The sequence below is a fragment of the Tamandua tetradactyla genome, chromosome 6 (genome assembly GCF_023851605.1).
Source record: "Tamandua tetradactyla isolate mTamTet1 chromosome 6, mTamTet1.pri, whole genome shotgun sequence".
NCBI classification, from domain to species: Eukaryota; Metazoa; Chordata; class Mammalia; order Pilosa; family Myrmecophagidae; genus Tamandua; species Tamandua tetradactyla.
In genome coordinates this window covers 74809327-74835487 of record NC_135332.1, presented here as the reverse complement: position 1 = coordinate 74835487, position 26161 = coordinate 74809327, and the positions used below count along the sequence as shown (strand labels likewise).

Genomic DNA, 26161 nt, shown 5'->3' with positions numbered 1-26161 from the left:
TGTGAACCATTGACTGTACACTTTGGATGATTACATGGTATGTGAATATATAATATATATCAATAAAAAATATTTTTCTAAAGAAAGCAGTCTGGGGCGGGCCACGGAGGCTCAGCAAGCAGAGTTCTTGCCTATCATGCCAGAGACATGGGTCCGTTTCCTGGTGCCTGCCCATGCAAGAAAAAAAAAAAAGCAGTCTGAAAAGCAAAACAGGATATTTGAACTGCAGAAGTCATCAATGGAAAGACAAGCTGTCATTTCCAAAAGGAGAGTTTTCTGGAAGCTGGAAGCAGAGAAGTGCTCACAGACAGCCACCCTTCCAGGTAGACCTCCAGCAAAGTACCCAAGCCCAGCCTCTGTCAGCTCGCTTTCCTGACTTCATGCCTGAGGCAGAATTCTCGTTTCCTTTTCCCTCTCACCTGGAAGAGAAAAAGTTTGTGGTGACACTGGGAACTGGGTAACAAAGAGCCCTGCATGGGGGCTGTGGGGGCTGTGGGAGAGGACGTGTGCCCAGAGAAGGCCCATCCAGGAGCCCTAGCTGGCAGAACACCACCAACCAGGACACCACCCTCCTTCCCTGGAGGCCCCAGAAGAGATACTTCAAACAATGAGTGCACTACTTCCTGCCCTCCTTCCATCAACTTACCCCACCTGTGAGTGTGTGGTGTGTGTATGCATGCGCAGGCGTGAGAGTGTGTACATGTGAATAGGTGTGTATACATATACATATGTGAATAGGTGCAGGTGTAGGCAGGTGGGCAGGCATGTGTGAGCACGTAGGTGTGTGTATGCATGTACAGAGGTGTAAGTGCAACAGGTGTGTGTGCACAAGTGTGTAGGTGTGTGCACACATAGATGTGTATGCATATGTGTGTGCACATGCAGGTGTGTACAGGCATGTACGCAGATTGGCACTGGGTGTGCATGCATTGTGCATGTGTAGGTGTGTATGTAGGTAGGTGTAGGTACATATAGATGTGTGCACATGTGTGTAGGTGCATGCATGTGTAGGTATGTGCACAGATAAGCATTACATGTGCGTGCATATGTGCAGGTAGGTGTTTGTGAGTAGGTATAGGCAGGTACTAGCATGTGAGTGTGTGCAGGTGTGCATAGCTGGGTACATGCATGTGGGTGTATGACATGAGCGTGTGGAAGAGCGCTTGCCCTTTGGGAACATTTTCCCCCCTAAGTCACATCTTCTATCATCTTGCCGGGGACCCCCGGTTGCACCTCAGAGCCTCATGAGTACCCACATACCAGGTTCCCAACAATGTGCTAAGGACACACAGAGGGGAAATAAGTGGTGCCCCTGCTGCCCCACCATTTCCAGTCAGCTACTGCCCTATGTTGCAAATGAGGGGACTAAATTTATGAGAGGCTAAGGAATTTGCCCAAGATTGCTCAGCTGGTAAATGGCTGGGCTGGGGTCCAGCTCAGAGCCCATTCTCCCTTCACCACAGTCAACCTGTACACAAGTGACCACTGTGGCCGATGGCTCTCATCACAGAGGCCTGTTTCTCAAAATGTGTAGAAATCCTAATTATTTTAAATTTAAAATGTCCTAAACTACTCATTAAGTAAACATCATTAAAACAAACAAATTAAGGTTTGGTACTAGAAAGAACTCCTAAACACCATGTAAAGTAGAAATAGACTAGCTGCTGAGTTACTTTTAACTTTGTAAAGAAACTATCATGCTAAAATCGCTGTACTGTATTCTGAACAAATACAGGATAAAAATGGATCTCAACATGCCAACGAATGAAGACTGTAGCTTTTCAAAGAAGTTTCCACCCAAAACTCACCAGAAGTCATGCCCATTCACGGAGCCCTTTTCACAGTGGACACAACCCCGTCCCTGGCTGTCAGCCACTTCATGTGCAACACGCCTGGAGCCTGCCAGTTCGGCTGCCTGAGCACTAGCTCTTAGTTCCACATGCACACTCGTCAAAGCTTCAAGTCATAAGTTAAGGTGGCAGAGCATCTCTTAGGGGTTCCTTCAGCCTCTCACCCCGCCGACTGCAGGCTCTTACTCCTCCTGACCTGACTCTCATCTCCACCCTTTCCATACATTCCTGTCCCACTGACAACCTTATATTCCAGACAACCTCCTAGCTCTCAGCCCCACAATGGCCTCCATTCTCATTTGCACACTATACCAGTCTCCTCAAAGCTGCCCCAAATCCCTGATTATAAGCCCATTTCCCTCAGAACACGACGCTTTGATCCCAGGTCCTTTTCCCATGGCCCCCTCCTCTCCTGGCACAATCCCCACCTCCACCCCTCCCCACTTGTTATTTCCCTCTTTCTACTATTGGGATTCTCTGGGAACCTTGGTCTCAACCTGCTCCCAATTCTGAGCTGACTGAGTCACCATGGGTTCCTTCAATTCCTTTCTTGCAGCCTCTAACCTGGAGCGCTCCAGAAGCTGCTGACTCTGTGGTGTCTCTCCAGCCCTCCTTACCTTAGAGAATGCCATCTCTGAATTAATGAGCCAGTTTTCAAATGTGACATTATCAAAACTTGCACATGCTGTGTAAGAAAAGAAGTGCTGCTTGATCATGTGGTAGAACTGATAGGCAGTTAATTTCAGCTTGAAAACAAGGGATTACTTCTCTAAGTAAACACAATTTCATTTCTGCATGTTAAATGGTTTTAGGTGATAGTAAATTGTTCTTTTTATGTTTGGCTATTAGACAATGTAGGATCCTACTGATTAAAAATGTGTCAAATTCGTTTGACATTTTCAAAGTACAAACAAGTGTTAGAGAGTTGCTTCTTTTCATTTATGAATTATACTCAGTTTGCAACCTCAAGGAAGACAACTCCAAACATTCCTGCCCAACCCCCTCCTAAAACAGGTTACAACTCTGACTGCCACCAGACCAGGTCCTGGGACAAACGGACCCCGTCCTTAGAGAAGACATTCTTCATTCTGCCTCTGACCAAAGTGAAGATGCCCCCACCCTTGCCCCCCAAGGCCCAGGCTTCCTCCCCTGCCCCCCTGCTTGCATTCCAGCTTCTCCTGCACCAGCCTGCATCCAGCCATGCCCAGAAGGCCACCTTCACCTGCGGAGGCCCCCTCTGGGGTCTCTGGCCCAACCCACGCGGGCCTCATCCCAGGACCATCTCAGTTGCCTTCAGAGAGGAAAAGGCCGCCTTCTTCACACATAGTACAGCACACCTGGATCAAAACGGAGACCCCCACAGAACTTGCTTGAGTGGAAAACCCAATGCCCTGGCACCCTCATGCACACCGGCCATGTAGGCTCGCCAAGGGCACAGGAGCGCCACTGTGGCAAAGATCCTGGTGCACGGGTCCTACACCTTTCTTCGAATATTTACTACAGCCCCCACACAGGACCACAGCCCTTCTCTTTCTTCTCCCCACAAATTGACACATTCTTACCATTTTAAAGAACACAAGCCACACCTTAAGTCTAAACTACTTATAGACTCCTCCAAACACTGTGCAAATTTTTAATATGAACAACAAAATATAAATACATTGTTATACTTGCAACTGGTATAAAATAACTGGTTTAAGTAAGAAACCAACCACGGGTTTTCTTTTTCGCACTCCACAGTGATCTTCAATTCAACAGACAAATCTGAAACAAGCATTCGGAATATTTCGGATTGTGCATAATTGCTTTAAATTACACATGCTTTTAAGCTTACGGATTTTATTTCTAATTTAAAAAGGACTTGTAGCGTCACACTAAACAATGAACTTAAGTTCACGACAAATGCTTTTAGAACAATTTTTCCACATTTCGGTACCAACATCCCTTCCAAAGAATTTATTGTTAACCTGTATCTGTCACTACCCTACACCATGCGCCTGAAAATGATGCTGTTGTAAAGGGGAGGAGATCCACTTATTTCACACCATGAAATGTCAAACCCCAGCTGTGGGCCTGACAGAAACTCCAGGGCCTAGGCCAAGCTGACCCAGGACTCTCACCAGCAGGCACACAGCTGGCAAGTGAGGGTCCCCACTCATCTCCACTGCAAGCCAGACTCTGCCCCTCAAAACCAGTGTGAGTTCTGTGCCCCTAGTCCAAAGGTTAACTTACTTCATGCCCAACATGTCAACACACACACAATTCCATTCAACACAAATGGTTTTGGCTGGACAATAAGAAATTTCTTATTCAAAAAATTCAAAACCCACAGAGTAAATATGCCATTTCCTTTGTTATGACATCAAGTTATCAGGCAATAGCAAACTGCCAGATTAAAGGAAGCCACCCGGCCCCAACTATTTCATACAGTCAACAGTATAAACACACATAAACAGCATTCTGGCTTGAACATACAAAATGCTTGTTAACAAGGGTTAAAGAATAATCAGTGCATCTCTCCAGGCTGTCTAAGCAATAATACTGGACACAAAAACCCAAGAAATTAAAAAAGGCATGGCTTTTACCAGCATTTTCAACAAGTGTAAGCAGTTAAAAATCGCAGTTTGTGGACAAAGGCTCTATTTGCAATGATCTAGCAATGAGCCCCTTAGGAATAATTAGCGTTTCCTAGAGAGCAAATTTCTGTTTTTCCAGCAGAGTAAATTATAACCCGATAAAACTAAAGAATCAAACTGAACTGCTTTGTAGTGGGACTGGCAATTCCTTGCGGGCTTACTCAATACACTGTATGACTTAATAATCCAAGTCCAAATCATCAAGTGACATTTCTTGTGCTAAAAGTATCCCGCTTTTCCAAAAGTTTGAGGTTCAGACCACAGATTTAAAATCCATTCTTTGAAGCGTTTTCCATTTTTAGGCCACCCACCATAAGGAGAAAGGAGTTCTTGGAGCTAAAAAAAAGATCGGACTGAAATATTTCACTATTTAAAAGTGAACAAACAAAAGTGAAAGACTTATCAGTTAACAAGACATAGATTTAGGTCTTGAATAAACTGTTCCAACGAGGTAAGTTTAACATTTCTGTTGGGTGCGACCACGTGCTGGTTATGAAAAATATGTGCAAACTATGCGAGCAGAGGACGGCGGGAGGTGCCCTGGCAGCAAACCTGGGCCCACGCGCAGCTGCCCCGGCCCTGGCTCCAGCAAGCTAAGGGCGCCGGGAGGCCGCACCTGCCGCGGCGGGCCGGGGTCGCGAGTCGCCGTCTGGGGTAGTGGTCTGGCTCCTAGTGCGTAGGGCGGCCGAGGCCGGGGACTGGGTCAAGGCCGGGGGGGCCTGCCTGGTGGACGGACGAGGCCGACCGGAATCACTGGGTCCTGGTCACGGCGTGGGGGCTGGGCCGGGGGCCCGGTGGGTGGGCGTACGAGGCCCGGGCCGCGGGGTAGGGACCTGGGCCGGGAGATCGGGGCCAGGGCCGGGGTCCCGGGCGCCCCCGCCCGCGGACTCACACGCGCGGCAGCTGCAGCGGCGGCGCCCCACGCCTCTGGAACACGCCGTCCACGAACACGCCGTTCTTGCCGAGGCAGCGCAGGTAGAAGTCGCCGCCGGCGCCCGCGTCGGGCCGGGGCTGCGCGGGCGGCTCGGGGGCGGCCCCGCCATGGCCGCCGCCGCCCGGGGGCGTGAAGATCTCGAGGTGGCGCCGGGAGATGAAGCTCGAGTGGCCCATACTCACGTCCACCGAGCCCTGCGACGAGTTGCGCCCGATAGTCACCGAGCGCTTCTTCATCAGGTACTCGAACTCGCGGCCCTCAAGGCGCGCCACGGCCCAGCCGCCCGGCGGGGAGCCGCCGCCCCCGGCCCCGCCGCCGCCGCCGCCCGCGGGCGGGGGGCCCGAGCCCGACAGCGCCGCCGCCGCCATGCCGGCCTGCTGGGGCCGCCCGCGGGCGCCGGTGGCGCGGGCCGAGGCCCTCGCGCGCTCTCCGCCCGCCGCCGCGGCCGCCGCGGACCGGAGCGAGAGGGAGGGGGCCGAGCGAGGCGCCGCCGGCCGGCAGCGAGCGAGCGGCGGCGAGGGGCGGGGAGCGAGGCGGCCGCGCCACCGACCGGCGCGCCGGGCCCGCCCCCGCCGTGACTGACGGGTGCGGCCGCCCGTGCGAGCGGCGCACGCCAGTGGGGCTACCGACGTCCAACCAATGACGAGCTGCGCCGGGCCGCGCCGGCCGGCACGTTCAGCTGCGACGCGCCGACGCAAGCCGGGCTCCGGGAGTCTTGGAAAACCTGGGGCGGCCGACCCGGGAGGCTACGCGGGATCTGGGGTCCCCGCGGAGCAGCAGCCCGGCCCAGCCAGAACCCGCGGACGGGCGGGGCGGGGGCGCGGGGACCCGGGAGCCAAGGTCACCGAGTGCACGGGGGGGCACGTGGCTCACCGCAGCCTCTCTGCCGGGAGGGCGACTGCATCCAGCCGCGACCGTCTGATTCGCGGCGCCGCGTGAAGCGGAGGTCCCGGGGGCGCGGTGTGTCCGGGGACGCGGGGCGGGGGTATCGGGGATGCGGGGTGGGGGTCCCGGGGGCGCAGGGCGGGGATCCGGGACGCCGGGTGGGATCCCTGGGGCGCCGGGCAGGGTTCCGGGGCGCCGGGCGGGGGTCCCGGGGGCGCAGGGCTGGGATCCGGGGCGTCGGGCAGAGTTCCGGGGCGCCGGGCGGGGGTCCCGGGGGCGCGGGGCGGGACTCCCGGGGGCGTCGGGCGGGGCCAGGGGAGCGGCCTGGGCGCTCGGCTCGTCTACGGCTGAGGCGCCCTGAGGCCTCCAGGGCGGTCGGACGGGCCCGGGGGACCCGGAGCCCGAGGTTTGGTAGCGGGTTGAACCTTGCGGGCGACGCGCCGCTCTCCTTGCTCTGGGATCAGAGGTCAGGTTACAATGTGGAAGCCGCGGCCTGCAAGATGGCCAGAAGTTCCGCATCACCCTGATTTTGGTGAGGCTAGCTCACCTTTCAGACCATACCTGAAGCCCACCTCTCTGCTAACAGTGACTGCTAGGTAATCTGAAAGTAATAGTGAAAGAAAAAGATTATCACATTCCCCCCACAAAAAACGAGGCGAAAAGCCCAGGTAACTACCATTCAAAAATCCTGCAGAGGCCTTGGGATGTCTTTAAACAAGTCACCTGCCAAGGGCAAAATGCTGCTGGTGTCCTCAGATGCCTAGCAGGCAAACCTTGAAAAACTGTATCTTGTAAAAAAAAATTTTTTTCAAATATAGCAACAAACACAAACATTCTTAACATATGATCATTCCGTTTTATATATATAATCAGTAATTCACAATGTCATCACATAGTTGCATATTCATCATCATGATCATTTCTTAGAACATTTGCATCAATTTAGAAAAAGAAATAAAAACAAAACAAATTCATGCATACCATGCCCCTTACCTCTCCCTTTCATTAGCATTTCAATCTAAATTTACTTTAACATTTTTCCCCCTATTATTTATTTTTATTTGTCTGCTGATAAGGTAGATAAAAGAAGCACCGCACACAAGGTTTTCACAATCACACAGTCAGATTGTGAAAGCTTTATGATTATACAATCATCTTCAAGAAACATGGCTACTGGAACACAGCTCTACATTTTCAGGCAGTTCCCTCCAGCCTCTCTGTTACACCTTAGCTAAAAAAGTGATTTCTATTTAATGCGTAAGAATAACCTCCAGGATAATCTCTCAACTCTGTTTGGAATCTCTCAGCCATTGACACTTTATTTTGTCTCATTGTGCTCTTCCCCCTTTTGGTCGAGAAGGTTTTCTCAATCCTTTGATCCTGGGTCCCAGCTCATTCTAGGATTTCTGTCCCATGTTGCCAGGAAGGTTCTGGGAGTCATGTCCCACGTAACCAGGGGGGAGGGCGGTGAGTTTGCTTGTTGTGTTGGCTGGAGAGAGAAGCACATCTGAGCAACAAAATAGGTTCTCTTGGGGGTGACTCTTAGGCCTAATTTTAAGTAGGCTTGACCTAATTTTGTGGGGTTAAGTTTCATATGAACAAACCCAAGACTGGGGGCTCAGCCTATAACTTTGGTTGTCCACACTGCTTGTGAGAATATCAAGAATTCTCCACTTGGGAAAGTTGAATTTTTCCCGTTTCTCACCATTCCCCCCATGGGACTTTGCAAATACTTTTTTACTCACTGTTCAAATCCTTCTGGGATTTATTGGGGCATCACTCTGGACAAACCTACAAAATCTTATGCCCTACTCAAGGTTCCATGTACTTATGGTGTCAATTAAGTTGTCCGCATAAGTTATATTAGGAACTGCACTAGTCAAAATATAAATTTTGTACCAAATAAACAGTTTTTGCTTCAGTCTCACACAAAAGTTAAATTTTTGTAATATTCATCACCATCTATTTTCAACACCCTGCAGTGATGACATTCCTTTGTTCTTCCTCATGCAAAAACATTTTTAAATTTGTACATTTAGTTACTATCATTATACACCCTAGGCATTCCTAGATTATACCATCTCAGTCTTTATCGTCTTTCTTTGATTTCATTTGTGCTTCCAGCCCTCCTCCCTCTATCATTCTCACATTCAGCTTTAGTCAGTGTTCTAACATAACTGTATTACAGTTAGGTAGTATTGTGCTATCTATTTCTGAGTGTAAAACTGTATCTTGAAGCTATTTAACCACTTGTATGGTGGCCATAGGCCCAAAGCACTAAAATTATAAAATAAGTAAGAGGAAAGTGAATGTCAGACAATAAGATAGTCTCTGGCATGTGTTGGACAATCTAACCCATGACAGATAGTACCTGCTTCCTCTGCTAGGAGAAGGGATGATTAACTTCCAATTGTTGGGCCCTGCAGGGTAGGCCAGAGAAAACCAGCAGACCAAAAGCAAGGAGCAATTAAAACAGAGGTTATAATATAAGTACGAAAAAGGCTTAGTGGGCGGGCCACGGTGGCTCAGCAGGCAGAGTTCTCGCCTGCCATACTGGAGACCCAGTTCGATTCGATTCCCTGTGCCTGCCCATGCAAAAAAAAAAAAAAGGGGGCTTAGTATGAGAGGAACCAGGGCAGATTAGAGGCACTTGAGATTTAGGAGGATGGACTGCAATTAAGCAGCATTGTGTGATAAATGTTGCATGGCAGCCCTGGGCAGAGACCTATGGGTCAACCAGTGCAATTCTTTGTCTGTTCTATGTGTTAAAATTCGTATTAAAATAAGTGAAAATTAATGTGTCCTACCAACTGCAACATTTACACACCTTATTTACAATATATGTGTTAGCGGTTATGGTACAGATTTCTAAAGGTCCAAGTGGCTTTGAACCATGAGTATAGCAGGACTTCCTAGATAGGAAGAAATTTTCATTAAATATTCATTTATATAACAGAGTTTAGATGGTGTTGGGATAAATATGAAAATGCTTATTGGAAAGAGGTATCTCATTTAAAAAACAAATCCCCAGCATTGAAAGAAAGAGTTTTAACGTCAAGTGTCATTAAATTTTTCCAAGTCACTGCTGAAAAAGGACCATGAGTGCATCATCCAGAGGCATTCAGTTTGGAGCCCAGCAAAAGAAAGAGATCTTGGTTTAATTCAGGCCCCTAGGTGAGCGCCCAGACAGGCCATACCATAGGAATATCTGCACCAGGAAAAAAGGAAAAACTGAGATATCTGAAAGGAGGAATTCATCCAGTTGGCTGAACACACATGCTAAAAGGATTTTTCAGCTAGGAATCACAGCTATAGAAATCCCAGCTGAAACACAGAAAGAAAAAAGAATGAACATGAGAAGGAGAAGGAGGAAGAGTGAGGTGAGGGAGAAGAAGAAACAGGAAGGACTATGAAACCTGTGGGACAAGATCAAATGGTCTAACGTATATGAAATCGGACTCCCAAAAAGGAGATAAAAATGGAAACGGAGCAGAAGAAATATTTAAAGAAAAACATTTAAGAAGTTTACAAATTGATGAAAATAGATTTTAAAAAAATCAAAATGGCTACGCCATCCCTAAAGAACATAAATTCAAAGAAAAACATATGGAGCAAAATCCTCATAGGAGACAACAGAAAAAGAAAAAAGACATCACTAGGACATCAGTAAGAATGATGGCTGACTTCTCATCAAAGACAGTGGAAGCCAGAAGACAATGCGATGACATCTGTAAAATGCTAAAAGCAAAAGAAACAAAAGTCATTAAGGCCATAATTCAGTACCTACCAAAAATATCTTTCAAAAATTAATAATGAAAGATGTATTCAAATAAAAAAAAAAGATGGAAAATGATCTCACCAGAAGATCCAACCTTCAAAAAATTTACTAAAGGAATGTATTAAGGCCAAAGGAAAATGATCCCAAGGGGAATCTTAGATCTGCATTAAGGAATGAAGAACACCAGAAAAGGTGAATCTATGGGAAACTAGTAGATTTTTGAAGAACTTCTTTAAAAGATCACTGAATGACTAATTACAGCAAAATTTTAAGTAACACTATATGTTTTAGAGCAGCACTGTCCAATATGACTTCCTGTGACAATGGAGATGTTCTATGATAGCTTCTGTCCAATATGGAAGCAACTACGTCATGTATCTGGTTGAAACTGAGGACAAATATTTTAATTTGTTTAAATAGATTTACTTTAATTTTACATGTAAAGAGGCACATGTGACTAGTGGTTGCCATATTGGATAGTGCGGCCTGTAGGAGTAAAAAAATATATATGGCACAGGTTCCACTAAAGATGACAAAGGGGACACCCCACCACAGAAGCTTTGAACAACCAGCGAAAACTAGCAGAAAGGTCTTTCTCAAAGCTCCAGGAAACAGATGAAGGAATAAAGTAACAGAGTGGGTGCCAAGTCATGAAAAGAGCTACTTAGAAGCAGGATGGATTTTGTGGTGCCCTGGCTGGCCCTTCCTAGCCCTTGCAGGCCCAGCACAGAGCTGCCTGTGCTTCCAGTATGAAACCCTGGTCCCAGCTCTGGAGGGTGTGCAGCCCTGACACACGTGCTGGGAGCGTGTAAATCTGGCCCAATCCAGTGGTGCCTGAGGGACTCACCATCCTAGAACTTGCCCTGCGGGTAGAGGCGGCCATGGAATGCTGTGGAAGAGCAGGCAAGTCATGCTGCCTGGAGCAAGGGATTGAGTGGCGGTGGGACACACAGTGCAGGACCCAGGACTGTGAGGAGGGAGGGGACGTTTGGAACCTTGGAATGGGAGAATTCCTGGGGCCACATGCCCAAGACCAAGTGCAAGTACAGAAAGGAGCAGGGAGGCCTGGAGCTCTTCTCTAACCCCATTGTATGGGTAAGTCGTGAGGGGACACCGGAGCAGACCGGGAGAGGGGCATTCTCTTTTTCCTTCTTTTTTTTTTCGTGTGTTTGTGTGTTAGCTGCTGGCATTCAAGAAATGCTCTGTCATACAAGTAAAACATATGGAATAAAGATGAATAATTGGGGGAACAAATGTTAAATTTAGAGTGAAATGCTGGTGATCTGTGAGGAGTTGGGGTGGGGGGTATGTTATATATGAATTTTTTTCTGTTTGCTTTTTATTTCTTTTTCTGAACAGATGCAAATGTTCCAAGAAATGATCATGATGATGAATATGCAACTATGTGATGATATTGTGAATTACTGATTATGTATGTAGAACGGAATGATCGAAAGTTACAAATGTTTGTGTTTGTTTGGTGTTTTTTGGTATTTTAAGAAAAATTTTAAAATTAATTAGAAAAAAAAAAGAAATGCTCTGTCATAACACTAGCTTGAGACAAGCTTAAGGGACAGATGCCTCAGAATCTAAATTCCAACATGTTAAAATATAAAAATGCGGCTGTATGGGAAATGAGTCGCAGGGATGAGTCTGGCCCTGACGCCATGGGATCAACAATCCCATCCTGACCAAAAGGGGGAAAGGAAGTGTAACATATAAGGTAGCAGTGGCTGAGAGAGTTCAAGAAGAGTCGAGAGGCTACTCTGGAGGTCCCTCTTACGCAAGCTTCAGTTAGAACTTGCTACCTATCATAGCTTGCCAAACCCCAACCAAAACCATTCCAGCCAATCCTAAAGGACACCTAGTGCATTATATAAGATTCTACAAAGGTTCCATGCACTAGGGTAACTTTCCAGAAATCTATGACCTCCAGATGGGTCCCTGGACCAGATAAGTCCTGAAATGCAGACAGGCCAACCTCCCCAGAGCATCAACTAGTTCCATCTCCCTATCCCATAGTATCAACAGCCCCTTCCAACATGAAGGAGTTAGAATGGGCATAGGCCAAATACCCCTAAAGGGTGGGAGAAGGATCAAAGGTGATGATGGAGTTATACAAAGAAGATACAGTTTAACAAATGGGTATGATTGCTGAATCATATTGATATTTCTTGTCTCCAGTATCTTAGAGCAGGAATATATATATTCCTTCTACCCTCCAGTGTTCTGGAGCACCTAGAAGGAAAAATCTGAGATAATGGAATGGTAGCCGATGACAAACTCTGGGATCTGTTCTGTAACTACTTGTTGAAGTGTGCTTTGAAAAGTATTGCTTTTTTCTTCTTTGTTTTGTATGTATGCTGTATTAAACAATAAAACGTTGAAATAAAAATTAGTAACCCTCCCTTAATGCTTACTCCCAAATAAATGGAAACCACTTATGCTGGGATTAAGCATTGAATCAGTCTCTTCAACCACATTTAGGTTGAGCCCAAAATAACTACACAGGCAGAAAGGAGCAGGCAGAGAAGAATTTAGAAGGCTGGCATGTGAAAGAAATCTCAGAATCTTGGGGAAGTATTTCCTCCCTGCCTACTATTCTCTTCATATGCCAAATCCTAGGCCCAAACTCTTTGCCAGCGCTCACCTAGGGACAGTAGAAAATTACTCTCCATTTATATTGACAATGCACACATACTGATGTGAAACTTAATAAAAGATTTTAGATATCAAGCAAAAGCTAAATAAAAATGTCCAGGTCTCAACAACAGATTACAGGACAGTTTTCTGTCTGGCGGCAGCCGTCAGAAGCCAAGATGGGTGCCTACAAGTACATACAGGAGCTATGCAGGAAGAAGCAGTCTGATGTGATGCACTTTCTTCCGAGGGTCCGCTGCTGGCAGTACCACCAGCTCTCTGCACTCCAGAGGGCTCCCCATCCCACCCGGCCTGATAAAGCATGCAGACTGGGATACAAGGCCAAGCAAAGTTATGTCATCTATAGGATTTGAGTGCGCCGTGGTGGCTGCAAGCACCCGGTTCCTAAGGTTGCAACCTATGGCAAGTCTGCCCATCATGGTGTGGACCACCTGAAGTTCGCTAGAAGCCTTCAGTCTGTTGTTGAGGAACGACCTGGATGCCATGGTGGGGTGCTGAGTGTCCTGAATTCTTACTGGCTTGGTGATCCCACATACAAATTCTTTGAGGTTGTCCTCATTGATCCATTCCATAAATTTATCAGAAGACATCCTGACACCCAGTGGACTGCCAAGCCAGTCCACAAGCACAGGGAGATGCGTGGGCTGACCTCTGCAGGCCACAATAGTTCCACCACACTATTGGTAGTTCTCGCCGTGCAGCTTGGAGAAGGCACAATACTCTCCAGTTCCATCATTATCGCTAATAGAAGTAATGTTTGCAAAATTCATACCTAATAAATAATTTAGGACAGTCATGTCTACTTAAAAGTGTTCTTTGTTAAACAGTAGTTGTCTGCAGATTGTGTCATGAATATATGTATTGTCATATTATGAAAGTTGAAGTGCAATAATATTTGAAGACTATAAAGTGATGGTGTATCTTGTTTCTAATAAGATAAGCAATTTTGTTTTTGTGTTATTTTATTAGGGAGTTATATGTCAGTGTTTTAAAATGTGTGGCATAGGTGTAAAATAAATACTTTAAAAGAAGAAGAAAAAAAAGATTACAGGGCATGCCAGGACACAGGAAGCAATGGCCCTGGCAAAGGAGAAGATTAAAGCATTAGACTCCATCCATTAGAGGACACACCTGGGACATTACAGACTTTAAAAAAGTGATCCTAAATATGCTTAAAGAGCTAAAGGAAAACAAGGAACTAAAGGAAATCAGGAAACTGATAGATGAACACAGAGAAAATATCAATATAGAGATGGAAATTATGAAAAGGAGCAAGTAGGGTAACAAATTAAAAATTCCCTGGAGGGTTCACCAGCAGTTGGGAACTGGCAGGAGAAAGAATCAGGGAACCTGAAGACAAGACAACTGAAACCATATGGCTGAGAAGCAGAAGAAGAAGCAATGAAGAAAAGTGAACAGAGAGAGCCTGAGGAAAGACACCTTTATCACAGGGTTTGGATTTGCTGGTTTGAAGACAAATGGTCTTAGAGTTAATTGAGACCCATAGCTTCATAAGGCTCCTCCAGCCCCACTTCTCTTTAGCATTCTTTTTCCTCTTCTGGGGCTAATGCCAGCATCTATAAACAATAGACTATTGTGGTAGTTAGATTCAGTTGTCAACTTGGCCAGGTGAAGGCACCTAGTTCTATTGCTGTGGACATGAGCCAGTGGCACATGAACCTCATCTGTTGCTGATTACATCTGCAGTGGGCTGGGAGGTGTGCCTGCTGCAATGAGTATGTTTGACTTAATTGGCTGGTGCTTAAATGAGAGAGCACAATGCAGCACAGCCCAAGCAGCTCAGCATACCTCATCTCAGCACTTGCAGCTCAGCCCAGGCCTTTGGAGATGCAGAAAGAAATCACCCCAGGGAAAGTTGTTGGAACCCAGAGGCCTGGAGAGAAGGCCAGCAGAGACCATCCTATGCCTCCCCATTTAAGAAAGAACCTCAGTTGGAAGTTAGCTGCCTTTCCTCTGAAGAACTAACAAAATAAATCCCCTTTTATTAAAAGCCTATCCATCTCTGGTGTGTTGCATTCCAGCAACTAGCGAACTAGAACAACTATTAAAAATAAAAATCACCTTTGAAACAGGAAAATAAAAGAGAGAGAGAGAGCCTGAGAGACCTGTGGGGCTCCATCAAGCATGCTGGTATATACACTGTGGGAGTCCCAAAAGGAAAAGAGAGAGAGAGAAAGGGTGGAGAAAACAGTCAAAGAAATAATGACTGAAATCTTCCCAAGGCTGTGAATAATGGCCGTAGAGTATCTGTGTAGGGAGATATGAAAATTTTAGTAATGGAAGTTGGAGAGGGAACTGCGATGTTGTGAATGTGATAATTCCACTGGATGGTATGCTGGGAGAGGTTGAGTAGGGGAAGTGCATGCTGTGTATATGTACCCACAGTTTTAAAAAAGAGCAACAAAAGAGACAACGACAATTAAATGCAATACATGATCCTACATGGGCTCTAGCAAGGGAGGAGAAAAGGCTCAAAGCGACATAGTTGGGACACATGGAAAAATTGGAATTTAGACTGTAAATTCCATGTTAAATTTCCTGAACTGATGACTGCACTTGAGGTGGTTACAAGGGTGAATGTCCTTGTTCTTAGGGGGTGTAGATGACACTACTGAGTGTTCAAGAGCGTGATGTATACATCCTATGTGCCAGTGTTCGGAAAATGGAAGGATGGGTGGATAGATAGTGTTCTAATCTGCCCGCTGCTGGGATGTGATATACCAGAAACAGAACAGCTTTTAAAAGGAGGAATGTATTACGTTGCAAGTTTAGATATTCTAAGGCTGAAAATGTCCAAATCAAAGCAAGTATAGAAATGTCCAATCTGAGGCATCCAGGGAAAGATTCGTTGGTTCAGGAAGGCCGGTGGCTTCCAGGGTTTCTCTCTCAATGGGACAGGCACATAGCAAACTTGGCGACATCTGCTAGCTTTCTCTCCTGGCTTCTTGTTCATGCAGCTCCTCCAGGGATGTACTCTTTCTTCATCTCCAAAGGTCTCTGAGGGTGTGGGCTCTCTGCTTCATGGCTCTTTTAAAATGCTTGCTTCTTTGAAAGATTCCAGCCAACTAATCAAGCCAACCTGGAATGGGCGGAGTCACATCTCCCTCCATTCAAAAGTTAATACCCACAAGTGGGCGAGTCGCATCGCTGTGGAGATAGTCTAATCAAGTTTCTAGTGGATAGTGCTGAATAGGGATTAAAAGAGTAATAGTTGCCTCCACAAAATTGGATTAGGATTAAGGCATGGCTTTTCTAGGGGACATAAATCCTTTCAAACCAGCATAGATAAGTAGATAGAAAGGATGACATGGCAAATGTGTCAATAATTAAAATAAGTGAATCTGGGTATCAGGGCGGGGTGGGGGTATGTTAGAATTGTTTGTGTGGGGGTTGTATTATTTTTGTAACTGTCCTTTGAGTTTGAAAGTATTTTGAAATAAAAAGTTAAAAATATTTTTAAAGGCAGTAAAGTTCAAAGAAAAAAATGGCAAAAAGAGAACAAAGTGGAGGGGAGGAGTAGAATGTTACTTCACTGTTTTAAGGTTCTTATGTGATTCATGAAGTGGTATATTGTAATTTCTACATCAGCCACTAGAAGTATGCACACACACACACACACACACACACACACACAAATATATGATATATAGAAAGCCAAAATACAATAGGGAAGATAAAATGGAGTAATTTAAAAACAGTTCAATAATCCAAAAGAGGGCTAAGAAGGAGGACTAAAGAGCAGATGGCACAAATAGAAAACACTTAGACTGTGGATTTAATTCCAAACATATCAATCATTACCTTAAATATAAGTATACAGAACAGTACAACTGAAAGATGGCTTTAGACTGGATTTAAAAAAACACTCCTAACCTGCCAATATATGAAAGACAAAGACAAGGTGACTGTACAAAGATAGAAAAAGATGCACCAACCATGCAGTAATCATGAGAAAGCCGGTAGCTATGTAAATATCAGACAAGGAGAAGTCAAGCTAAGGACGATTACAAGAGAAAGAGTTTATCACAATGAAAGGGGCAATTTGTCAGTGAAGCCTAAGATTCCTAAGTTTAGATAGTTATAAAGCAAAAATTGACAGAACAAAATAAAAGAATACATGGTTAACACCATGCATGGCAGGTTGAATTAGGTACCCTAGAAAAAAGCATTGTTTTAATCTTGACCCATTCTTGTGGATGTGAAACCACTGTAAATAGGACCTTTTGAAGGTATTTTTAGTGAGGTATGGCCCACCTGAAGGAACTTGGATCTTACCCCTATTACTAGAGGCTTTATGACATAACATGGAAGAGTAGAAGCTGGAAGTCAATGGAAGCTGGAAGTGAAAGAAGAGGCCGCCATGTGCATCACCACGTGACAGGAAAGCCAAAGACCAAGGATGGCTGGCAGCTTTCCAGGAGAAAGCATCACCTTGCTGATGCCTCGATTTTGGACTTCTGCTTCAAAACCATAAGCCAATAAATTGCCATTGTTTAGCCAACCCATTGGATGGCATCTGTCTTAGCTGTCTGGGAAACTAAGACACCATATTTTATAATTTCATTCCCCTGCTAAAAAATCTTCAGAGGCTCATCATTATATGCGAGATGAAAACTGAACCCAAGTCTTCATTTCCTCCAAAATAGGTGCCTGCTGTTATGTGCAGGACTGGATTCCAGCCACTCGGCCTGCCTGCAGCTGGCTGCACCTTACCCTGCCCCAACCACTTCCCCATTCATTCCCACATCCCACTTTTGTTTGTGCAGTACCATCTCCTCCCAGGCACCCTAATTCTCATTGTCCATTCTGGTTACTCCTTGATCTCTCTCTCTCTCCATTCCACAGGACTCCCTAATGGGTGTGAATGTAACAGTATTTGACACTTAATAACTTATTCACTTGTGAAGCTTCTTGTTGCTTTCTCTGCAACATTTTTTGCATTGGTACTTTTCATGTATGAATTCCTTGACCCTAGAAACCTTGAGTTATAACTCTGAATCACTCAAATGCCAGGCGCATAGCAGATGCTCAATAAACACCTGTTTCATGCAGTCATGTGACCGCACTCATCTGTCTCCAGGCCCAGTGCTGCTTTCAGCCCTGGCATCTGGCTGTGAGTGAGCCCGTCTGTAAGAGATGGCAAATGGCATGGAAGAAATCTATTATACGGAGAGAAGACACATTCTTATTTTGGCCAAGCTTTAAAGAAACTATGTTATATTCGTTAAAATATGGCTCTGTTTATAAGTAATACTATAACTTCAAAAAGCATTATCATGCGGTGGGCAATGGTGGCTCAGTGACAGAGTTCTCGCCTGCCATGCCGGAGACCCAGGTTCGATTCCCAGGGCCTGCCCATGCAAACGAAACAAAACAAAGCATTATCATGGATGTAAATGCTGTATTCAGTAATTGAGATGTTGCACATTTTGGCTTTGGTCTTTATAAAAACAAATACCATGGCATAAAAAACTCCTATTACCATAAACTGTGCTACCGAGAATTTTGAGAATGAAATGTTCTGTTTGATCCAAACGTCTAGCTCAGTTCGTCATCGTACCTCACATTCTGTCCAGTGCCAGGCAGGAGGCAGATATTTACTCTATTTCTCAAATTGTTGAACTGATAGAGAAACCCACATTATCACATGATCATGAAGCTTCAAATAGTTGCAATACCACAAAAAAAAAGTTGTAATATGATAAAAATAACTTCCCCTAAGCCTGCCATGCCAGAGACCCAGGTTTGATTCCTGGTGCCTGCCCATGCAAAAACAAACAAACAAAAAACCACCTTACTGACGTGACTTCCTCTTTTGACAAATCTGGGGTCCCTCGAGATCTCGGAGTGTCCAATGGGCCATATCCATTGTCACGGGGTATGTGAACAAGCCCCTGGCTGCTGTAACTCAGTCCCTTGGTATTCTAGTTTGCTAGCTCCCCAGAATGCAATACACCAGAAATGGAATGTCGATTAAAAAGGGAAATTTAATAACTTGCTAATTTACAGTTCTAAGGCCGAGAAAATGTCTCAATTAAAGCAAATCTATAGAAATGGCCAATCTAAGGCATCCAGGGAAAGATACCTTGGTTCAAGAAGGCCAATGAAGTTCAGGGTTTCTCTCTCAAGTGAGAAGGCACATGGTGAACACGGTCAGGGTTTCTCTCATCTGGAAGGGCACATGGTGAACACGGTGTCATATGCTGGCTTCCTCTCCTGGCATCCTGTTTCATGAAGCTCCCCAGGAGGCATGTTCCTTCTTCATCTCCAAAGGTCGCTGGCTGGTGGACTCTGGTTCTCATGGCTATGTTGTTCTGCTCTGCTCTCTCTGAATCTCTCTCATTCTCCAAAATGTTTCCTCTTTTGTAGGACTCCAGTAAACCAATCAAGACCCACCCAAATGGGTGGAGACACATCCCTCCTAATCCAATTTAACAACCACCCTTTTTTTATATAAATTAAAAAAATTACAAGAAAGAAATGCAAACATCTTTAATATATGCTCATTCCATTCTACATATATAATCAGTAATTCACAATATCATCACATAGTTGCATATTCATCATCATGATCATTTCTTAGAACATTTGCATCAATTCAGAAAAAGAAATAAAAAGACAACAGAAAAATAAAACAAAAACAGAAAAAGAAAAAAAAATTTTACATACCATACCCCTTACCCCTCCCTTTCATTGATCACTAGCATTTCAAACTGAATTTATTTTATTTTATTTTTTTTGAGAGTTCATATCTTTTGGCCTATTTATTTCTCTTTTATTTTTTAAAAATATTTTTATTAATAAAACAACATATAAACACACAAACATTCTTAACATACAAGTATTCCATACATGGTATGCAATCAGTGGCTCACAATATAATCACATAGTTGTGTATTCATCACCATGATTGTTTTTTGAACATTTGCTTCACTCCAGAAAAAGAAATTAAAAAGTAAAAAGAAAAAACTCCTACATACCATACCCCTCACCCCTCCCTCTCATCAACCACTAGTATTTCCATCTACCCAATTTATTTTAACCTTTGTCCCTCCTATTATCTGTTTATTTTTTATCCGTGTTTTTTTACTCATCTGTCCATACCCTAGTTAAAAGGAGCATCAGACACAAGGTTTTCACAATCACACAGTCACATTGTGAAAGCTATATCATTATACAATCATCATCAGGAAACATGGCTAATAGAACACAGCTCTACATTTTCAGGCAGTTCCCTCCAGCCTCTCCATTACGTCTTGGATAACAAGGTAATATCTACTCAATGGGTAAGAATAACCTCCAGGATAACCTCTCGACTCTGTTTGGAATCTCACAGCCATTGATACTTTTGTCTCATTTCACTCTTCCCCCTTTTAGTTGAGAAGGTTTTCTCAATCCCTTGATGATGGGTCTCAGCTCATTCTAGAGTTTTTCTCAATCCCTTGATGCTGAGTCTCAGCTCATTCTAGGATTTCTGTCCCACGTTGCTAGGAAGGTCCACACTCCTGGGAGTCATGTCCCACGTAGACAAGGGGAGAGTGGTGAGTTTGCTTGTATTGGCTGGAGACAGAGTCCACATCTGAGCAACAAAAGAGATTCTCTTGGGGGTGACTCTTAGCCTAATTTTGAGTAGGCTTGACCTATCCTTAGTGGGGCTAAGTTTCATGTGAACAAACCCCAAAAATGGGGGCTCATCCTATAGCTTTGGTTGTCTGCACTGCTTGTGAGAATATCAATAATTCAACTTGGGGAGGTTGAATTTTCCCTGTTCTCACCATTCCCTGAAGGGGACTTTGCAAATACTTACCCACTCACTGATCAAATCACTCTGGGATTCATCGGGACATTACTCTGGCCAAACCAATAAAATCTAATGTCCTACCCAAGGTTCCATGTACTTATGTTGTTCAACCAGCTATCTACATAAGTTATATTAGGAGAAGTACTAGTCAAAATATAAATTTAGTACCAAATAAACATTTTTTAATTTAGTTTCACACATAAATTGAAATTTTAAAATATTAATTACCATCTATTTTCAGCACCCTGCAGTAATGACATTCCTTTGTTCTTCCTCATACAAAAACATTTTTAAATTTGTACATTTAGCCGTTATCATTATACACTCTAGGCAATCCTAGATTATACCATCTCAATCTTTATTGTCTATCTTTCTTTCTGAATTCATTTATGTCCCCAGCCCTCCTCCCTCTATCATTCTCACATTCAGCTTCATTCAGTGTTTTAGCATAATTGTATTACAATTAGGTAGTGTTGTGCTGTCCATTTCTGAATTTTTATATTCAGTCCTGTTGCACAATCTGTATCCCTTCGGCTCCAGTTACCCAATATCTTACCCTATTTCTATGTCCTGATGGTCTCTGTTACCAACAAAATTCTCCAAGTTTATTCACTAATGTCAGTTCATATCAGTGAGACCATACAGAATTTGTCCTTTTGTTTTTGGTTAATCACACTCAGCATAATGTCCTTAAGGTCCATCCATGTTGTTACATACTTCATAACTTTATTCTGTCTTACAGCTGCATAATATCCCATCTTATGTATATGCCACAGTTTGTTTAGCTACCCGTCCGTTGATGGACATTTTGGCTGTTTCCATCTCTTGGTAATTGTAGATAATGCTGCTATAAACATTGGTGTGCAAATGTCCATTTGTGTCCTTGCTCTCATGTTCTTTGAGTAGAGACAGCATATAGATGGGTCTTGTTTTTTAATCCATTCTGCCAGTCTATGTCTTTTGATTGGGGAGTTTAATTCATTAACATTTAGTATTATTACTGCACGGGTAGTACTTTCTTCTACTATTTTGTCTTCTGGATTTTATATGTCATATCTAATTTTCCTTCTTTTTACCTTTAGTCATAATCTTCCTTTCTACACTCTTCTCCACACCTCTCTCTTCTGTCTTTTGTATCTGTCTCTAGTGCTCGCATTAGTATTTCTTGCAGAGTTGGTCTCTTGGTCACAAATTCTCTCAGTGATTTTTTGTCTGAAAATGTTTTAATTTCTCCCTCATGTTCGAAGGACAATTTTGCTGGATATAGAATTCTTGGTTGGCAATTTTTCTCTTTTAGTAATTTAAGTACATCATCCCACTGTCTTCTTGCCTCCATGGTTTCTGCTGAGAGATCTATGCATAGTCTTATTGGGCTTCCCTTGTATGTGACAGATTGCTTTTCTGTTGCTGCTTTCAAGATTCTCTCTTTCTCTTTGACCTCTGACATTCTGATTAGTAAATGTCTTCGAGTACGTCTATTTGGATCTGTTCTCTTTGGGGTACGCTGCACTTCTTGGATCTGTAATTTTAAGTCTTTCATAAGAGTTGGGAAATTTTCAGTGATAATTTCCTCCATTTGTTTTTCTTCTCCTTTTCCCTTCCCTTCTCTTCTCCTTCTGGGACACCCACAACACGTTGATTCATGCACTTCATATTGTCTTTCAGTTCCCTGATTCTCTGCTCATATTTTTCAATTTTTTTCCCTATATTTTCTTTTTCTTGCAGGTTTTCAGATGTTACTTCCTCCAGTTCAGAAATCCTATGTTCTGTCTCTCAAAATCTACCACTGTAGGTTTCCATTGTTTTTTTCATCTCTTCTACTGTGCCTTTCATTCCCATAAGTTCTGTGATTTGTTTTTTCAGACTTTCGATTTCTTCTTTTTGTTCATTCCTTGCCTTCTTTATATCCTTCCTCAATTCATTGATTTGGTTTTTGATGAGGTTTTCCATGTCTGTTCATATATTCTGAATTATGTTTCAGCTCCTGTATCTCATTTGAATTGTTGGTTTGTTCCTTTGGCTGGGCCATATCTTCAGATTTATTACTGTGTTTTGTTATTTTTTGCTTGTGCCTAGGCATTTAATTATCTTAATTAGTTTATTCTGGAGATTGCTTGCATTTGTTTTACCTAGGGTTTTCTTGCTGGATGAGTTTGTTGTCTATCTGTTCTTTGACATTCAATTCAGCTTTATCTGGACCTCTAGCTTAAGTTTTGTTTAACAGAGGAGAATTTTTCAGTTCTTGTTTTCTTGTTTCTTGCCCTGCTTGTATGGTACCTTTTTCCCCCCACACTTAGGAGGGTCTACTTAGGTACTATAGACCCCAGCCAGATTTTCCCAGACCACACTGGCCTCCTATCAGGAGGAAAGAGTCACCTGCGTTGGTTTTCCCCAAGGGTGATACCCAGCAGGTTGAAAGAGTCTCCTGTGAAGTCTCTGGACTCTGTTTTTCTTATCCTGCCCAGTATGTGGTGCTTGTCTGCCTGCAGGTCCCACCAGCATAAGATGATGCAGTACCTTTAACTTTGGCTGGGGGCGTGGTGGAGACAGAGGAGAGGTTGTAGGTTGGTTTTAATGGCTTCAAATTACCAAGCCCTGGTGTCTGAATTCCTTGATGGAGGGATTCCACCTGGGTGGGGCTTCACCCCTCCCCTGGGGAAGGCACAGGCTCCAGACAAGCACTCAAATGAGTTTGTTTCTACCTATGCCTGAGGCAATTGCAGCCTGAGGAGCCCTGCCACCGCATCCAAAAGCAGTCAAGCCTTTGTAGAAACACAGTCTCAAAAACTTGTTTCTTTCTTTTTTTTTTTTTTTCCTTTTTCTGTCAGCCCTGCCCCCTTGGAGCTGGGGCAAAAATGATCAATCTCTGCTTTGACTAGGTTCACCTGAGCTCGGGGCCTATTTTTAATAGTCAGAATTTGTTAATTAATTCCACAATTGGCATTTGGGTGGGCTCAGCCCTTGCTGCTATTAAAGTCTCTTTCCTTTCCCCTCTGGGAGGCAGCCTGTGGGGGAGGGGCACTGGCTGCCGCAGCTTGGGGAACTCATGGTTCTTGGGGGGGCTCACCGCCGGTCCAGCTGGTCCAGACTGGGGTACACAGTGTGTCCGCTCACTGACATGGCCCCAGGAGCTTGTCTGTACTGTTTCTGGTTATTTAGTAGCTGTTCTGGAGGACGAACTAAAACACGCACATTGCTAAGCCGCCATCTTGGCCCGGAAGTCGGATAACAACCAGTGTTGATTGGTTTATATCTCCAGGGAGAGGATCTACTTACAGATTCAAACATACAGTACTGAATAGGAATCATTCTGCCTTTATGAAATGGGATTAGGATTAAAACATGGCTTTTCTGGGGTCCATTCATCCTTTCAAACCAGCACACTTGGTATATGCCAGAAATGTATTCCTTATTTTTTTGCGGAATTGAACTTGTATCCTCAGATTGATCCACAGAGTCAGCGTCATTGCAGTCACACTCTCCGCAGGCCATTTTGTAGAAATTGACAAGTATGGAAAGGCAAAGGGCCCAAACAGTCTGGGGAAACAAATAACTTGGAGGGCTCACCACTCTAGTTTCAGAGAAAGTCTAAAGCCCTGGTGGTCAAAGCTGCGGGTAATGGTGTAAGAGCTGGTGGTGGATGACGGGACTGAACAGAAGGTCCAAAAGTAGCCCAGGCATGCAGTCAGTTGATTTTTTCATGGTACAAAAATAGTCAATTTACGAAAGAACTCCAACCAGCAGGCCGAATGCCTTCCTTGGTTGTTACCTGTGCTTCCATGTGGGAGAAGAGGAGGGGAGCACTGCGCTGGAGAAGGGGGTGCCCAGAGGGCATGGGCAGAGGTGGGGACACTGCACTCAGAAGAGGAGGCTCCTGGGCAGGTGCACGAGCCTCTGTGCAGAGCCTGGTCCCAAGGATGGGGTGGCACAGTGAGTCCTTCAGGGTTCCCAGGAGGGTGGACCTCAGCAGCAGGCAGGAGGGCAATAGAGGGTCCGGGGCAGGAAGGAATTGGGGGAGCCGCGGCGAATCCAGTGGGGCCCAGGAGGAGATGAGGAGGGCAGGCACTGGCGGTGCGGGAAGGCAGTGGAGCGGAGGTGGCTGTCCCCACGGAGGAGGTGGCGCTCCTATGGGGATCTGGTTGTGTCCAGGCCAGCCATGGGGGTGGGAAAAAATTTCTTAGGACACGCAAAAATATTCCATCAATAAAAGAAAATTTGATAAATTGGGCTTATGAAATTTTTTTTGGAATTTGCTCCTCAAAAGATGCCATGAAAAAATAAGAAAATGTGAGCCACACCCTGAGAAGAAATGCTTACCGTACTTATCTAACAGGAATAGCTAAACAAAATTCCATAATAAAAAAGATAATACAATTTTCAAAAATAGGCAAGAGACTTAAACATCTTCTTCACAAGAGAAGATTGAATGGCCAATAAGCATGTGAAAAGATAGATGCTCCCCATTATTAGCCAAGGGTCAAGCGGTCATTCTGGAGGGTTTTCTTATGCAGTATATAGATATCACTTTTTAGTTTTTGGTGTATGGATTGGCCAGAGGGAAATACCGGAAACTGTTGAACTGAAATCAAGTAGCCTTGATTCTTGAAGATGACTGTATAGTGATGGAGCCTTGGTGGTGTGGCCATGTGACTGTGAAAGCCTTGTGACTGACACTCCCTTTAGTGTATGGAACAGATGAGTAAGGAAAAAAAAAGAGAAAAAATAAATAAACAATAGAGGGTATTTTGGTTTGCTAATACTGCCAGAATGTAATACATCAGAAATGGAATGGCTTTTTAAAAGGGAATTCATTAAGTCACAAGTTTACAGTTCTAAGGCCATAAAAATGTCTAAATTAAGGCATCCAGAAAAAGATACCTTGACTCAAGAACAGTCAGAGACTGTCACTTGGGAAGATCTGTGGCTGGTGTCTGCATGTCCTTGTTCCCAGTTTCATTGCTTCCAGCTTCTGATGCCAGTGGTTTCCTCTCTAAGGGTCTGTGAGCCTTCACTTAGCTCCTCTGGAACACCACTCGAGATTCTGGCTTAGCATCTCATGGGAAGCACATGGTGACATCTGCTGGGCACTGCATCTCCAAATGTCATTGTCTAGGCGTCTGCTCTCTCTGTCAGCACTCCAACCATCTCCAGTTGTCTGCATCTCTGTTGGCTCTGAAGCAATAGTATTTTCTCCAAAATGTCTCCCCTTTTAAAGGACTCCAGTAAACACATCAAGACGCACTTTGAATGGGTGGAGTCACATCTCCATCTAATCAAAAGGTCACACCCACAATTGGATGTGCTTCATCTCCATGGAAAAAATCTAATCAAGAGTTTCCACCCTACAGTATTGAATCGTGATGAAAGGACATGGCTTCTCTGAGACGCACACCACTTTCAAACCAGCACAGGGGGGTGAGGGGATGTTTTCAGTGTGTTATTTTTTACATTTATTTTTATTCTTATTTTTATTATTTATGGAGTAACAAAAGTGGTCAAAAATAGATTGTGGTGATGAATGCCCAGCTCCATGATCTACTGTGAACCACTGACTGCACATTTGGGTTGATCACATGGTTTGTGAATATATATTTC

General features: G+C 44.4%; 1 protein-coding gene and 1 pseudogene across 1 annotated transcript in view; one reads left to right on the top strand and one right to left on the bottom strand.

The window, feature by feature from the left end:
• The window catches only part of FOXK2 (forkhead box K2), an 81966-nt gene extending 76178 nt beyond the window's left edge, over nt 1-5788 (bottom strand). Inside the window, exon 1 of the mRNA XM_077166303.1 lies at nt 5379-5788. Coding sequence (XP_077022418.1) covers nt 5379-5788 — 410 coding nt within the window. The remainder of the gene's footprint in view (nt 1-5378) is intronic.
• A 6496-nt stretch (nt 5789-12284) lies between these two features.
• On the top strand, nt 12285-16105 carry LOC143686137 (large ribosomal subunit protein eL15 pseudogene; annotated as a pseudogene).
• The last annotated feature ends 10056 nt before the right edge of the window (nt 16106-26161 follow it).